The sequence below is a fragment of the Pituophis catenifer genome, unplaced genomic scaffold (assembly GCF_029215685.1).
Source record: "Pituophis catenifer annectens isolate HBS135680 unplaced genomic scaffold, rPitCat1.0.hap2 SCAF_2, whole genome shotgun sequence".
In the NCBI taxonomy this organism is placed as follows: Eukaryota; Metazoa; Chordata; class Lepidosauria; order Squamata; family Colubridae; genus Pituophis; species Pituophis catenifer.
In genome coordinates this window covers 198,432,790-198,448,576 of record NW_027256882.1, presented here as the reverse complement: position 1 = coordinate 198,448,576, position 15,787 = coordinate 198,432,790, and the positions used below count along the sequence as shown (strand labels likewise).

Sequence of the window (15,787 nt, the reverse complement as noted above, 5' to 3'; positions counted from 1 at the left end):
TTTCTCTAACATCAACTTTATAAAAAAAGTCAATAACTCTTTTTATCTTTTTTCTTCAAAGTCCAACTTTGTCACTTCTCTAAAATATCACTAGAAAAACTATGTCCTGCATGATTCTAATTGTTAAGGGTATAGATGTATCATAGCATCTGAATGTCTTTTAGCAAAACCTTTGCTGCTATCCCACCAAATGTTGTCATATTTCTGGACTATTGGTTCCTTTAACGTTGATAGTTGGTCTTAAAAGGCAGAAACTATTCACTGCTTTAATATCTTCTGACTGAAATTCCAGTCCATTTCAATTTGCTGATACCTAAGATGTCAATGTGTTAATTAATTCATCTTTCACTGCATTGAGTTTATTTCATGTTCCCTCTGTAATTTTATCTTCGTAACTTTAGATTTTATTTTTCTGCATGGCAACTCCCAAAGGGCTCTACTCCAGCCATGTGACAAACATAATCAGCTCTTCTTCAGTAGCATATTGGGTGCCCTTTGACCCAAGAGGCCCAACATTCACTACAGGTACTTTCTCGACTTAGAGCAGTTTGTTTAGTGACCATTCAAAGATACAACAGCACTGGAAAAAGTGACTTATGACTGTTTTTCACATTTACTACTGTTGCAGCATCCCATGGTCAAGTGATCAAAATTCTAATGCTTGGCAACTGATTCATATTTATGACGTTGCAGTGTCCCAGGTCACGTGATCACCTTTTGCGACCCTCTGATGAGCAAAATCAATGGGGAAGTCTGATTCACTTAACAACCGTGTCACTTAGTTAACAACTGCAGTGATTCACTTAACAACCGTGGCAAGAAAGGTCGTAAAATGGGACAAAATTCACTTAACGAAAGTCTCACTTGGCAACAGAAATTTTGGGTTCAATTATGGTTGTAAGTCAAGGACTACCTGTATTGTATAATCCATCACTTTACCATGTCTCTAACCTTGGGGGTTTTCGGCAAAATATGGAAGTGATTCGTCATTTACTTCTCCCACACACGATGAATTAATGCTGACATCCACTTTGAACATCCTTCTATGTTGCTGCTGGCCAATATAGGTGCCTGCTTGCTTTAGCTGGCAGCTGGGATGACCTTCAAGCCTTGGTGAGCTTGTGGCATATTTTCCCATTATCCTTTGCTCATTCCTCCCAGGATCACCTCCTCCCCCCACTCCCATGATGAGGCAGCATAGCAGAACTGAGGGGAGATCATCATTTACATAGCCAGATTCCTCAGATGACCCATGCAGAGGTTTGCCACAGTGTGATATACAAGCCTTACCTTGGAAAAGTAAGGTTTAAAAGCATTTTCTCTCATCAACAATTTATGCCTTCAGGCCAACACTGTGAAAGCACTTCTGGGATTTTTCCAAAAAAATCTTACTTCAGCTGTAATATTCCATTTAAAATTACTACTGTGATGGGCCCTCCTGCGAAGGTTGCTGTGTCGTTTGGAAACGTACTATAAAGTATCTGGGAAGGTTATCTTCCTCTGTGGATAGAGCGGATGGACTTAGAGAGATTCCTATATGTAAAACAATGCCTCCTGTTGTATATCCATGAGCTCATAATCCTTGACTGAGCCGAAGAAAAAAGGCTAGACGGCGAGCAATGTGATTAGAAATGGGAGAACAATAGGTCTGGTTTGTATCATAATGCAAAACTACTGATTTCACATTTTCCCAGAAACACACGATTGGAACTGCACTGATATTCACGCAATATTGGAATTTTTTTTCCACACAGCTTTCAAATTTAAAATATGCATATTAAATATTTTGAAGAAAAGTGCATTGTCTCAGTGGACATGATATATGAAAATGGACTGCATTAAAGAAAACGGCAGATAAAATATGTGTGCTAGAAACGTGTCCATGCATATTACCAGAAGATGCATGCAAAAATGGATAAAAATATTTGTGAAAACTTCAAACTGAGTTCAACTTAATTGAAAAAAGGGTAACTGAGTGAAAGCAAAATGGAAGGTTTTATTCATCTTTGCCAGGTATAACCTGTAGCAAACTGTTCACAAGTTTGTAAACAGAAAAAGAATGGGGGAAAAAACATAGGGTTCCGTTAATACACCATGCAGAAATGGATAACTTGAGCCTCTCAACTATTTCTGAATTCCCAGCAACAGCAGTCAACTTAGCCAATAATGAGAGGTTCTGGAAACTATAGTTTAACAAAACTCAGAGAAATGCAGGTGATCCATACTTTTTAGATTAACAATTTTGCAATTACATTGTCAATACCTCAGCAGGAGAAAATGTGTACATAAAAATATGTCCACAAATAGAAAAATTCAGGAATGTCTGCAAAGGCGGTTACAAAAATTTAAAATGGCTTCTATGATTGCACAATTGAATCGTGCATGTAAAAAAAATATCCCTGGAGCTTCAATTCATGATCATGGCTACCATTTTGACTTTTTTTTTTTTTGACTCTCCCGTCCCACTGTAGATGCCCCTGTTAACATTGTCATTCCATTCCATTTTCTTTTTCCAAGAATACTAAGGACAATTTGATTTCAGCCTGCTTACTGTATCAGGTTGAAATATACACTTTTAACACACTTTTTCCTTCTAGGAAAGAAAGAAAGATTTTTGTTTATTTTTCAGCAGCATCCTACCTGGTTCAAATGACTTCGAGCCCATGGATCTATCTGACAAAGTGCAAATATAGTTGGAGGGGATAATAGTTGTGAAAAGGCCAAGTTGTCTTCATTTCATGCTCACTCTCAGCCAGTGCAGTTAGCTTAATATGTAATTTGGTCTACCTGTCAAATTTTAAAGCCAACTATTCCATATGGCTTGGCAATAATAGCATTCACACAAACCTGATTATGTCCATTCATAACAATCTCTTCCGCAAAACGGACTTTAACAGGATTTGTTTTTAGCCTGGCTCTTTTTTCCGCTGTAAGAAAGGATGATTTAGGGCCACCCTGAAAAACAAAAGCACTGGATTGGCAAACTATTATACAACACGGTAACAAATTCTGAGAGCATTTAATGCCTTCTCACAACAGAAATAGACACAGAATCACAAGAAGAGTAAGGCCAGAAGCTTCCTGGATCAGAGCAAGGGACCATCAAGTACAAATAATGTTCCCACCATTTCTTCTTTTTTTGAAACTCCTGGAATATTTTTTTTTCTTTTGACAACCCCGTAATCCCTTGCTTCAGGGTGGGGTCAGAGTGACTGAATGGAGCTGAGCATTTACACCTATGCAAAGTTCGCAGCAAATATTTTCTCTTTATGCCCTGATAGAGAAACATCTGCCGCTGCCTATGATTGACCTCTCAACCTTCCAAGTGGGAGGTGAGAGTCTTTACTTCTAGATTACCATGCTGTTCCAACTCCTAGAATATTTTATTTTATTTTATTTTATTTTATTATTTTTAATTTAATTTAATTTTTTTATTTTATATCTATCTCTCATCTATCTCTCATCTATCTATCTATCTATCTATCTATCTATCTATCTATCTATCTATTTATCTCTTTCTGAACCACCATCTTCCTCAACAGACCATAACCACCAGGAACTAACAGCAAGGTTTCATTCTATTTCTTGGGGTAAACATGTGAAAACTAGAGCATAAGCCCTAAAATAGGCAGCATAGTTAAGAAAAGTGGATTTCAAGTCCTCAAAAAATGTTAATGGTGGCTTCTGCCCATCAACACTGGTCCAATCTCCTTCTATACTTTTTTTTAGAGCAGCCAGCCTTTTCTTCTGAAGTTCCCAAATGGAGCATGAAAAGGGACATGGTTTCTGTTTCTTCACAACCATCTTCCTTAATTTGTTGCCTTCCAAGTTACTTCCCATTAGCTCGACCAACATGGATTGCAATGCTAAGAGTACAACCTGAATTCTTGGAGCAGCCTTTCTTTATTTTTTATTTTATTTATTTATTTGTCAAACACGTAAGATAATAGATATAAGTAGAAACGTGATTATGAATTCAGGATAAGGATACGAATAAATGGGGACAGTAGGACAGGGACGGTAGGCACGTTGGTGCGCTTATGCATGCCTCTTACAGACCTCTTAGGAATGGGGTGAGGTCAACAGTAGACAGTCTAAGGTTAAAGTTATGGGGAAGATTTTTAGATGTCTAGGATCATAACTCTTAACCTTATCCTCAGGACCGATGAGTTTCATTATAACAACAGTCAACGAAAACACAGCTCACATTCAGCCTTTGCAGCAACTCTTTTCAACTTGGAGCATCCCTTGTAATTCTCAACAATCCCAGCTTGAAATGAATTAATGGGATGGGTTAGGGCAGGGGTGTCAAACTGGCAGCCCGCAGGCTGGATGCGTCACGCGCAGACCACGCCTATCCCAGCTCCGTTAAGGGAAAAAAATGTTGTGAAATGTCACATGACAGTAACGTGATGCCACGAGTTTCACCCCCCGGGTTAGGATGACATAAAACATCTGGAAGGTAGTAGGAGTTGGAAGGCCTGTTTATAACAATTGGCATGTGGAAGGATCCTGTTTCTAAAGGTGGAATTTCTTAATTGTCATGACTAATTGCTATCACAGTGACAGTTATTTAGTGGCCATCAACACTGCCTTGTGGTAGACAAAGTTTTACTGTATGTTAAGTGAAGACAAGCCAGCGTAATCTGTTTTTTGTAACTATGTGCTGATTGAAGATGTATATCATCTTCCACCATTCAACTCATCACCAACCCTGCATTGTCTTAGTTAGGGGGGAAAACACTCTGATTACTGTCAACACTGTGCATTTATCAGTTTCTTTCATGTCTCTTCATTGCAGTGGTTTTCAGCACCCTTAAACTAAACAAACCTGCTTTGATAGGATTATCTGGAAACAAATTGAACTTTTGCTGCATCCCACCACACATATTGATGAACATATTGTGATGCCAATTCTCAATGTCATTTCAATTTCTAGCATCCCCTAATGCATGCATTTGCTGAGTTAGGGCTGGTAGTAAATTTTTAAATACAATTAAATATATTAAAACATCAGGAGAGAAAGGGAACATCCCAGAACCATGCAATCTCTGAATTAGTGGGTCTAAGTAATAAATGCAAAATGGTTCAAATGTACAGAGAAGGAGATCTACTTCCAAGCAGTTGGTTTCACACATGCCCCAAACAGCTCAGAACTCCTATCAACACCATACAACCCACCGGAGTAAACAGAAAACAGGTTTTATTTTACCACCGTTAGTTTACCAACAAGTTCAAAATAGGTTTGTATTGGGGCTTCCGGTCTGGCTTCCGTCGCTGACGGTCCTTTGAGACCGCCAGCCCCGTCGCCCGTAAAGAGCCGCCTTTACACCTGAAAGGCAGCTCGAAAAACTCCATTTCCGTAAGGAAACGTGAGACAGAGCCGGCGAGGGCAGGTAGAGCCCTCTGCGAAGCCCCAGAGTTCTTTTTTACCTCTGGGGAGGAAGCAGGATGAGGCTCCCTATTCTCCTCGCCGCTGCTCCTGGCTTCGGGCAAACTCTGCGTTCTGCAGAGCCAGGCGATTGGACCAGACCAACCAACGAAAATTAACAGATTTTTTGAATAAGAAGGATGAAGTCTGGACCTGGGACCCTAAACTGCAAGTACTTCTAACGACCCTAAGACTGACTTTAAAAGCAAAGAAGAGTGGAAGGAGGGAAAAAAAAGAAAGTTTAAAATGGCGACTGGCTGAGGCTTGAGAAGAGCTGAAAGCGAAAGTCCTTCCGTTTGATTAATTTAATATGTTACAAAGTAACTGAGATAACAGTGCTGGCTAGAAGTGAAGAGAAAAATCCTTATTTCATGCTTCTTCCTTCTTAGAGACTTGATATTGATACTGTTTGGAGAGAAGTCTTTTTCTTTAAAGGGGAAAAAGGAAAAAAAATCTGTTTGTGTAGCAGGATGGCGTTAAAACTCACAAAGCCAGACAACCAAATTGTGGGGGGGGGGGCCTCCCCCATTCATAAATCACATGAACAAGTTTTGAGTTTGCAGATGCAGAGGAATGGCTTTAAAGATCTAACGCAATTTGTATTGGAGGAGATGGCAAGACATGATGTGATTGTGAATCAGAACCTTGAAAAATTTAGACAGGAAATTAAAGAGTTGGTTCAACAAAAGTATGATAAATTCAAGCAACATATGATAAGTTTCTTAGACACAATGATAAAGATGGATGAAAAGTTTAATTCAGAAATAGAATCTAATATGAAGGAAGTTGATTACAAGATTCATAATTTGGATAATAAAATACAAAGAATTGAAAATGATTTAACAATGATTCAAGAAAATAGCTCAGAAGTAGAGCCAAAAATAAAGGAAGCTGACTACAAGACTCACAATGCAGATAATATAAAACAAAGGATTGAAAATGAAGTCATAATGATGCAATTCAGATTTATGGAATTTGCGGTCAGAATTAGGGGAATACAGGAAGATAAAAGAGAAGATTTGAGAAAGACGTCTGCTGAAGTTCTGGCTGGGATTTTAAAGGTTAGTCCTGAAGAGGTATCCTGCAAGATTGATAAGGCCTACAGAGTTAATTCTTGGGTGGCAAAGCATAGGCAGTTGCCTAGAGATGTGGTGATCTACTTTACTGATAAAGAAATAAGAAATGATATTGTGCAAAAGTCTTTTAACTCCACTCTTGAAATGCATGGAAGGAAGATTTGGATATTTAAAGAGTTACTGCCCAAGATGTTAAAAGATAGAAAGGATTTTGGATTTTTGGTGACTGAGCTAAAAAAACAAAACATCCCATTTAGGTGGGATGTTCCAGTTGGTATAATACTGAGATATCAAGGAGAAAGATATCAACTAAATACTGTTGAAAAAGCGGAAGAATTTTACTATAAGGTTTTTAAAATGGGTTTAACATCTCCATGTATAACACACGAGGGGAATAAAGAAAAGCAAAATCAACAAGAGATTGAAATTCAGGCTAAGCAGATGGTGGTAGAGGTAACGGAAGAACAACAAGCTACAGAGGCCTTTGTAGATGAGCCGCTTCTGGATTCTCCTTCAGAGGTTATAGTTGGATTACCTATAAATACAAGAGAGGCGGCTTTGGATTCTAATGTGATGACTAATCAAGCTACAGACCAGCATGGAAATCAAACAGTTGATATACAACTCATAGAAAGGAAACCAGGATGGAGATCTAAGCCACAAAAAGTTAAGAAAAGAAGAAGCAGGTCCTACAAAAATAAAAATTTTTAGACTAAACAACAGTGTAATACCAGTTACTTAAGAGAAGATTGAATATATGAAAATATAGTTGAGGCAAAGTATTGGTTTATATTATCTTGAGGAGAGTGACAGATCTCTGCAGTGCTGTACTCTTGGGATGTGAGATGGCCTTAAATTGAGTGGATTGGAACTTTCTATTTTGGACTCTTTGACAAATGAATTACGTTTATGCTGAGCTACAAGGCAAGAGAATTATGGGATTGGGGCATGCAGAAGATCTGGTTGTTACCCTAACACCGTGGATGGAATGAATAATCTAGATGAAAGACATTACAAAAGACACTATATGGAATACAAATATAAAGTCACTCGGGTGGTTTTTTGCTATACGAAAATACTTACTATTGATGGGGGCAGATGGTAATTGAAGATACTGAACATACTGTTGGAACTAGAATTTGATGTTACCCTAACATGGGTGATGAAATTAACAATCCAGTTGAAAGACATCACAGAAGATATTATATGGACTACAAGCTTAAAGTCATTTGAGAATTCTATTTATATATGGAAATATTTTTTAGTGGTGTGGGCAGAAGAACAAAGATATCGAAAATATTATGTATGGTAGACCTGTAGGAAAGTGGATGGAGATAGGTTAGCTTATTGATTGTTTAGTTTAGGTAAAGGGATGTTATGTTATATTAATATACGTAAAAGATTTGAATTAAGAGATATATGTATGGGGGAGGAAATGGGTAGATTATAAATTGAGTAAATGTCAAATTAGGATTTATTATATAGTTTTATAGCTGAAGGTTGCTTTGAAATGTATAGTATAGGAGAGATATAATAACAATGTTAGAAAGAAATGGTTAGTATGGGGGAGGAGGAAATGGATAGATTATGAGTTGAAATTGCTAAATTAGGATTTATTATATAATTTTACAGCTGAATGTTGCTTTGAAATGTATAGTACAAGGGATATACATAAAAGATTTGAATTAAGAGATATATGCATGGGGGAGGAGGAAACGGATAGATTATGAGCTGAAATTGCCAAATTAGGATTTGTTATATAATTTCACAGCTGAATGTTGCTTTGAAATGTATAGTATAAGGGGGATATAATAATATTGTTAGAAAGAAAGGGTCAGCATATGGGGGGTGGAGCAAAAAGGATGGTAAAGTATCATATAATCTGTTATTAATTTGGGTTTTATTCTGGAGAAGCCACAGGGGGAGGGGAGGGGGAGGGAGGGTTAGGGAGGAGGGGGGGGGGAAAGGGGGAAAAATCTGTATTTGAAAAACTTTTTCAATTAAAAAAAAAAGGTTTGTATTTTATTACCCACAGATACATTGACCAACCAGTTCTTCTCTTTCCACCAACCAAGTAAGTTCCAGTTTATGAACTTTACTTTTTAATATCACCATCCAAGATTTTCTATCTTTCAAACAGCTTCATCCTTCCTTCCTTCCTCTCCCTTACTTGAAACAGCCTCCCAGAATACTTACTAGATATCCCTACATGTGCTACAAATGTCTTCTCAAAATGCATGTTTTCAGTGAAGAGTTTGGCACTAATGTCCTTCCTAATTTATTATAATGGAGCCTGTGTCTAAGTCTTGATTCCCCTGCAACTTTGCCAACTGGATTAGTGCTTCCTAATTTTTACCATTTTGATTTCTGTTCTCTCACCTGGGCCAACGTTGAGACTGCGAACTGTCTCAAAGCAGAATTATTCTCCGTGAAGTGCTATGCACCCTGATGATGTTAATTTACCAATAATTTCAGAATAGGTTTGTATTTTATTACCCACAGCTACATCTGCACACAAAGGCAAGATTTAGTGCATTGCTTCATGGCACATTGCATGCTGAAAGCTCTCAAGTTCTATCTGTAACATCTTCAGCTCCGAAGAATCTAGAGTGGCAGAGAATTGTGGCTGTTGGGATGGACTGGGGCCAAGCAAGCCTTCTTCAGCCAGGGCAATGCTTGTTTTCCTTATCAAGGACCAAAAGGGCAGGGTGATGATGTGATGGCACTATTGAAAAAGGCAGCAGCACAATTCCCTGCATCTCCCTCCCATATTAGGATGTCTGGATTATTTTTTTAAAAAACCCTCAAAAAAGTGCATTCTTAGTGTACTTATTTTGCTTCTTAATTTTCAATTCTTTGCTGACCCAACACACAGAGCTTTTTGGTGATGGGATCTCAACATGAACTGATGGCAATAAAGAAGGTGCAGATGCTTATCCTTGGGGAACAATCCTGGGCAAGATGGATTGTTTAACTTTCTATAAGAGAGTGACTTTGTATGTCTGTATGATGGCATTCAAGTCATTGATTGTTTGAATGGGGACGCCAGCATTATACAAGAACCCTCAAATTATAGAATACAAATGCCTATAAATGTTAGTTTAAAGGCATGTTTATATAAGGGAAAGTTGCTTCTGGAAGAAGTTGTTGGGATGGACTGCAGTTGGTCTTTCCACTCATATTTTCCTTCCCATCAACAATGTTTCCTTGATGGATTTAATTGCAGACATAAATACATATATTTGGACTTGTGACAGGCAATATCTAGCCAGTTTTGTTTGGGCTAGAAAGTTAAGCAGAGTCAATTTCAAAGATAGATCACTGGGGGGGGGGGGGGGGAAGAAAAGTTCTGTTGTGGCAGCAAAAATGACATTTTTAGAATTTGCAGAAGTAGTGTGATTACAGTGCAGTATAAATATGTTCTTTTATAAGCCATTGAGATCAATGGAGCCAATGGAGCTATGCACAGGGCAGCAGCATTAAACAATAGCTGGAAGGAATAAAAATTAATGTATACAAAGAAATTGATTGCAGCATAATCAAATATATACTACCAACATTTCAATGTTACAAGACTCTGAACTGGATTCAGCTTTAAGTTTTTAATATATTAGATTTACACAGATGGGTAAGATTACCTAACTGATCTTGGATGATCTCAAAAAGGTAAGCAGAATCAGAGCTGAGTAGCATTTATATTGGGGCTGCAAGGAATCCAAAAGCCAGAGAAATTGAGAACACTTCCTAGAAAGCGGTGACTGGAAATCTCTTTATCATTTTTTTGTACAGAAATTTTTAAAAAATGAACTTGTGATTTATGGCTTTGATGATTACATGGGATAGATTATAGAAAGGAGAGTATTATGATGTAATTTTAGAAAGAGAGAGATAATAAAATATAATTGTACTTATATCTGCTATGAAGAATATCAGAAGTCACTTTTCTTTTTTCTTTCTTTTATATTTTTCTTTAGCTTTCCTTTTTTCCCTTTCCTACACTTTTTGCTTTCTCTTTGCTTTCTTTTTCTTATTTTATATCTATTTGTATTTGCTTCTATCATCCATCCATCCATCCATCCATCCATCCATCCATCCATCCATCCATCTAACATCTATGTAAACAACATAGATATGAAGTCATTAGGAATTGAGCTTAAATTTGTCATTTTGAGCCTTTATTTTACTGCAAATGTATTTTGAGGGTGATTTGAGTGGGTCTATAATGCATTGAAAGGTCATGGATAAGTATGCCCTTTGCCAGGTAGTATTTTTTTTAACTTTTTAAATTTCCTCCATCTAAACAATTTGACAACATCCTGCTCTGCACATTTGCATGTAGTATATAGCTTGAACCCAAATCCAACATTCTGTTTGTGTTGTAGACTAGATGACAAAGGTCCAGCAATGTCAACATGGCCACCCTTTAAACCCTTTATCTCACTTTTATTGGCAAGCATCTCACCAACTTTGCCCAAGGATCCCCTAATACAGGGCTGTCAAACTCCCGGTCCGCGGGTCGGATGCATCACCTGCTGGCCATGCCCACACCCATTTTAGCAAAGGGGGGAAAGTCACGTGATACTGCCATGACGACGTGAGTTTGACACCCCTGCCCTAATACATCAGCTCCCTTATCTGGGCATATTTCCCACCTTTTGTATCTCTAAGATTACCTCCTGGAACTTCGTATTTGTGATTCTCATTTGCATACCCATCAGGAGGCCAAACCTTACCCTCCAAGGAGTAACTCAAACACCAGTGGTACATGAGGGCAATTTACCGAGGTGCATCGCAGAACTGTAAACTGGAGAGTGCCTTGCGATTCCCTGTTAAGACAATATAATAAAAGAAAACAACACAAGTGTGAATACAAAGGATGGGGAACAAGGAAAACACCCTCACCCTTTTTCTGCTAAACGGCTTTATTTGAAGACATTGCTATGAATGCCAAAAAAAACTGCATCATTTTCAACAAAGGTAGTCCTCAATTTACAGCAGTTCATTTAATGACCGTTCGAAGTTGCAACAGCACTGAAAAAAGTGATTTGTGACCGTTTTTCACACTTATGACCGTTGCAGCATCCCCATGGTCACATGATCAAAATTCAGACGCTTGGCAACTGGTCCATATTTACGACGGTTGCAGTATCCTGGGGTCATGTGATCACCTTTTGCGAACCTCTGACAAGAAAAGTCAATGGGCAAGCCGGATTCACTTAACAACCGTGTTACTAATTTAACAACTGCCATGATTCACTTAACAACGGTGGCAAGAAAGGTTCTAAAATAGGGCAAAATTTACTTAACAACGGTCTCGCTCAGCAACAGAAATGTTGGGCTCAATTGTGTCGTAAATCGAGGATTACCTGTACCTTTAAAGGCAGATAATTTCCAACTCTGTCCTTTTTTCCCAATTTCCTTCCATTCCATCTATACAGGTAGTCCTCAACTTACAACAGCTCACTTATTGACCGTTCAAAGTTACAACAGGATTGAAAAAAGTGACTTATGACCATTTTTCACATTTATGACTAATGCAGCATCCCCATGGACATTCAGATGCTTGACAACTGACTCACAGGTAGGACGGTTGCAGTGTCCTGGAGTCATATGATCACCTTTTGCAACCTTCTGACAAGCAAAGTTGATGGGGAAACCAGATTCACTTAACAAATGTGTTACTAATTTAATAACTGCAGTGATTCACTTAACAAATGTGGCAAGAAAAGTCGTAAAAGGAGGCAAAACTCACTTAACAAATTTCTCACTTAGCAACATAAATTTTAGGCTCAATTGTGGTTGTAAATTGAGGACTACCTGTATTTTGCCTAGAAGTAGCTACCAATCTCATACATAAAATGTGTTAGAGAAAACATCTTGCCACCTCCTCCTTACTCTCAGTATTCAGTGGCTGTATTACCATTCACCCTGTTGTACATATTGGTACTTTTTCATTAATCATTTGATGCCCCCATATTACAGTACATAATCAAATTATACCACTTTCCTTTTAATAATACTTTAAAAGTTCTTCCAGAAATACTTCGGACCAATACCTTCATAATCACCTCTTGCCTAAACTAAATTTGCCTAAATTAATTTTTTCCTCTCTGATCTCACATTGCTCTATTCACATGCCCAAATCATGTCCTATTCTCATTTCTCTGGTCCAGAGGTAAAATGCTCTGAAGCAGTGGTGAAATCCAATTTTTTTTACTATTGGTTCTGTGGGTGTGGCTTGGTGGGATGGTGTGGCTTGGTGGGTGTGGCAGGGGAAAGATACTGCAAAATCTCCATTCCCTCTCCATTCCAGGGGAAGATATTGCAAAATCTCCATTCCCACCCCACTCTGGGGCCAGCCAGAGGTGGTATTTGCTGGTTCTCTGAACTACTCAAAATTTCTTCTACCGGTTCTCTAGAACCTGTTAGAACCTGCTGGATTTCACCCCTGCTCTGAAGTCTGCTACTGGTTCGCTTCGCGTACATGCGCACCGCAGGCACTAAGAAGCTTTTTCTGAGTCTGCAAAGGTAAGTAGAACAGCGAGGGGAGGAGAACAGCTGTGCCGCGTGATTTAGATTTGCTAGAAAGCAGGATTTCCTGCTTTCTAGCAAATATAAATCACGCGGCACAGCTGATTGTCGCATAGCTGATCATCGGAACTTTTAAAAAACTTTTTAGAGCATTTTTTACTACCGGTTTGGGCGAACCAGCCTGAACCGGTAGCATTTCACCCCTGCTCTGGTCCCATGACACTCCTTAAATTGCTATAATGTCTTTCTATTCATTCCATAATTTAGTACAGGTTGTTTGCTCTGACTTCACAATCGATCAACCAGTGTCCTTCATAATCAACCAACCAGTTCTTCTCTTTCCACCAACCAAATAAGCTCCAGCTTATGAACTTTAGTTTTTTAATACTCCCACCCAAGGTTCTTCTACTTTCAAACAGCTCCATCCTTTCTTCCTTCCTCTCCCTTACTTAAAACAGCTTCCCAGAATACTTGCAGAATACCTCTACATGTGTTACAAATGGTTTCTTAAAAATGTATGTTTTCAGTGAAGAATTTGGCATTAATGTTCTTCCTAATTTATTATAACTGAGCCTGTAGCTAATTCCCATGCACCTTCACCAACTTTGTTAGTGCTTCCTAATTTTCACCATTTTGATTTCTGTTATCTCACCTGGGCCAAAGCTGAGACTGCAAACAGTCTCAAGGCAGTGTGGGAAACCTGCCTTGTTATTCTCCATGAAGTGCTGCGCACCCCGATGATATGCTACATAAACAAATACACATATAACTGCCAAACACCACAAAGAAAAACAGATGTTCCTGTTTTCATACTATACTTCTGTGTAGTCAAAGAACTGTCAAATTATTTTGGTTAGGTCAGGATGCTTTAAACTAGTTTCTCTTGAAACTGTTAGCCCTGCGAGGTAGTTCAAAGAAGACGTGCAAGCTGTAAAATACTGAAATACTAGCTGTATCTTTGTTGTAAGATTATATTAACACATTTTTGCAAGACTAAAAAGTATTTCTCCCCTCCTTTCCTTTTACTCTCCAGAAAACCAGGGAGGGTCCCTTCTGAAACATTTTCCATGCCCGCTCCTTTGGTGGGCTGAAATATCTTTAGCAGGCTGTCTGCAGTTCTCCCTCCAGTCTCCCAATGTTACTGCCACGTGGGATTCAAATTTTTTTACTACTGGTTCTGTGGGCGTGGCTTTGTGGGCATGGCTTTGTGGGCATGGCATGGCTTTGTGGGCATGGCTTTGTGGGCATGGCAGGGAAAGGATACTGTAAAATCTCCATTCTCTCCCCACTCCAGGGAAAGGTTACTGCAAAATCCCCATTTCCTCCCAATCAGCTGGGACTCAGGAGGCAGAGAATAGATGGTATTTACCGGTTCTCAAACTTTCCGCTCCCGGTTCTCCAGAACTGGTCAGAACCTGCTGAATACCACCTCTGCCACATACCTTTACCCTCAACTCACAACAGTTCATTTAGCAACCATTCAAAGTTACAGCAGCACTGAAGAAAGTGACTTACGACCGTTTTTCACAGTTACGGCCTTTGAAGCATTGCCATGATCACGGGATCAAGCTTCAGATACTTGGCAACTGGTTCATACTTATGACGGTTGCTGTGTCCCAGAGTCATCTGATCACCTTTTGCGACCTTCTGACGAGCAAAGTCAATGGGGAAACCAGATTCACTTAACAACCGAGATACTAACTTATCAACTGCAGTGATTCACTTAACAATTGTGGCAAGAAAGGTCGTAAAGTGGGGCAAAACTCATTTAAGAAACGTCTCACTTAACAACAGAAATTTTGGGCTCAATTATGGTCCTAAGTCGAGGACTACCTGTATCAAAATACCCAAAATGCTTTTGAGTATAGCATAACAGCTTCAAAATAGGGGATGGTTTTCTGGAGTGCTCAGCTGAAGAGAGGGGAGAACGAGAAGCTCTCACAAGCTAACATGGCATGAAAGTCAGCCACTGGAGTGAAGTTTAGCCATCCCCCTTTGCCCTGGGGCAGCAGACTCCCATACTGCACCTTAAAAGAGCAGCTGCTTGTTCACCGGTAAGGTCTTCCGTTGCGTCGTTGTTTATTGCGAGGATGCGATCCCCTGGCAGAAGCTTCCCATCAGCAGTGCTGCCTGCAAAACATCAGCCTTGTCAGCAACAGACTTGGTATTTCCTGTTTACAACATCACCCCAAAACAAACAAATGTGCGCTCATATGCATGAATATAGAGGGGACGCAGTGGCTGAGTGGCTAAGACGCTGAGCTTGTCGATCGAAAGGTTAGCAGTTCAGTGGTTCGAATCCCTAGTGCTGCGTAACAGGGTGAGCTCCCATTACTTGTCCCAGCTTCTGCCAACCTAGCAGTTCGAAAGCACGTAAAAATGCAAGTAGAAAAATAGGGACCACCTTTGGTGGGAAGGTAACAGCGTTCTGTGTGCCTTTGGTGTTTAGTCATGCCGGCCACATGACCACGGAGATGTCTTTGGACAGCACTGGCTCTTCGGCTTTGAAACAGAGATGAGCACCGCCCCCTAGAGTCGGAAACGACTAGTGCATATGTGCGAGGGGAACCTTTATTTGTGCGTATGTAAAGAAACCGAAGCCATGTAAGATGACCTAGCATTGCTTGCCTACAATTTGGAAATTTGAATCCAAATTATTGAAAGGTTCTTAACGGGCACCATTCATTAAGCCTACGCTGCCCTTTCTAGCAGAAGTAATGGCAGGAAGGACAGTCTCCTTCTCAACATA

The 15,787-nt window shown here is 39.3% G+C and overlaps 1 protein-coding gene across 3 annotated transcripts in view; it reads right to left on the bottom strand.

Annotated features, from left to right (window-relative positions):
* Window positions 1-15,787, bottom strand: part of FRMPD1 (FERM and PDZ domain containing 1) — a 77,602-nt gene that overhangs the window by 19,059 nt on the left and 42,756 nt on the right. For 2 of the 3 annotated variants that reach the window (XM_070938504.1, XM_070938505.1), the window contains 3 exons: window positions 15,066-15,168; window positions 11,288-11,333; window positions 2,848-2,955 (listed from right to left, as the gene is read on the bottom strand). In XM_070938504.1, the coding sequence (XP_070794605.1) occupies window positions 2,848-2,955; window positions 11,288-11,333; window positions 15,066-15,168 (257 nt within the window). Of the gene's footprint in view, window positions 1-2,847; window positions 2,956-11,180; window positions 11,199-11,287; window positions 11,334-15,065; window positions 15,169-15,787 lie in introns of those variants that run through there. The other variant, XM_070938506.1, reaches the window with a different exon arrangement.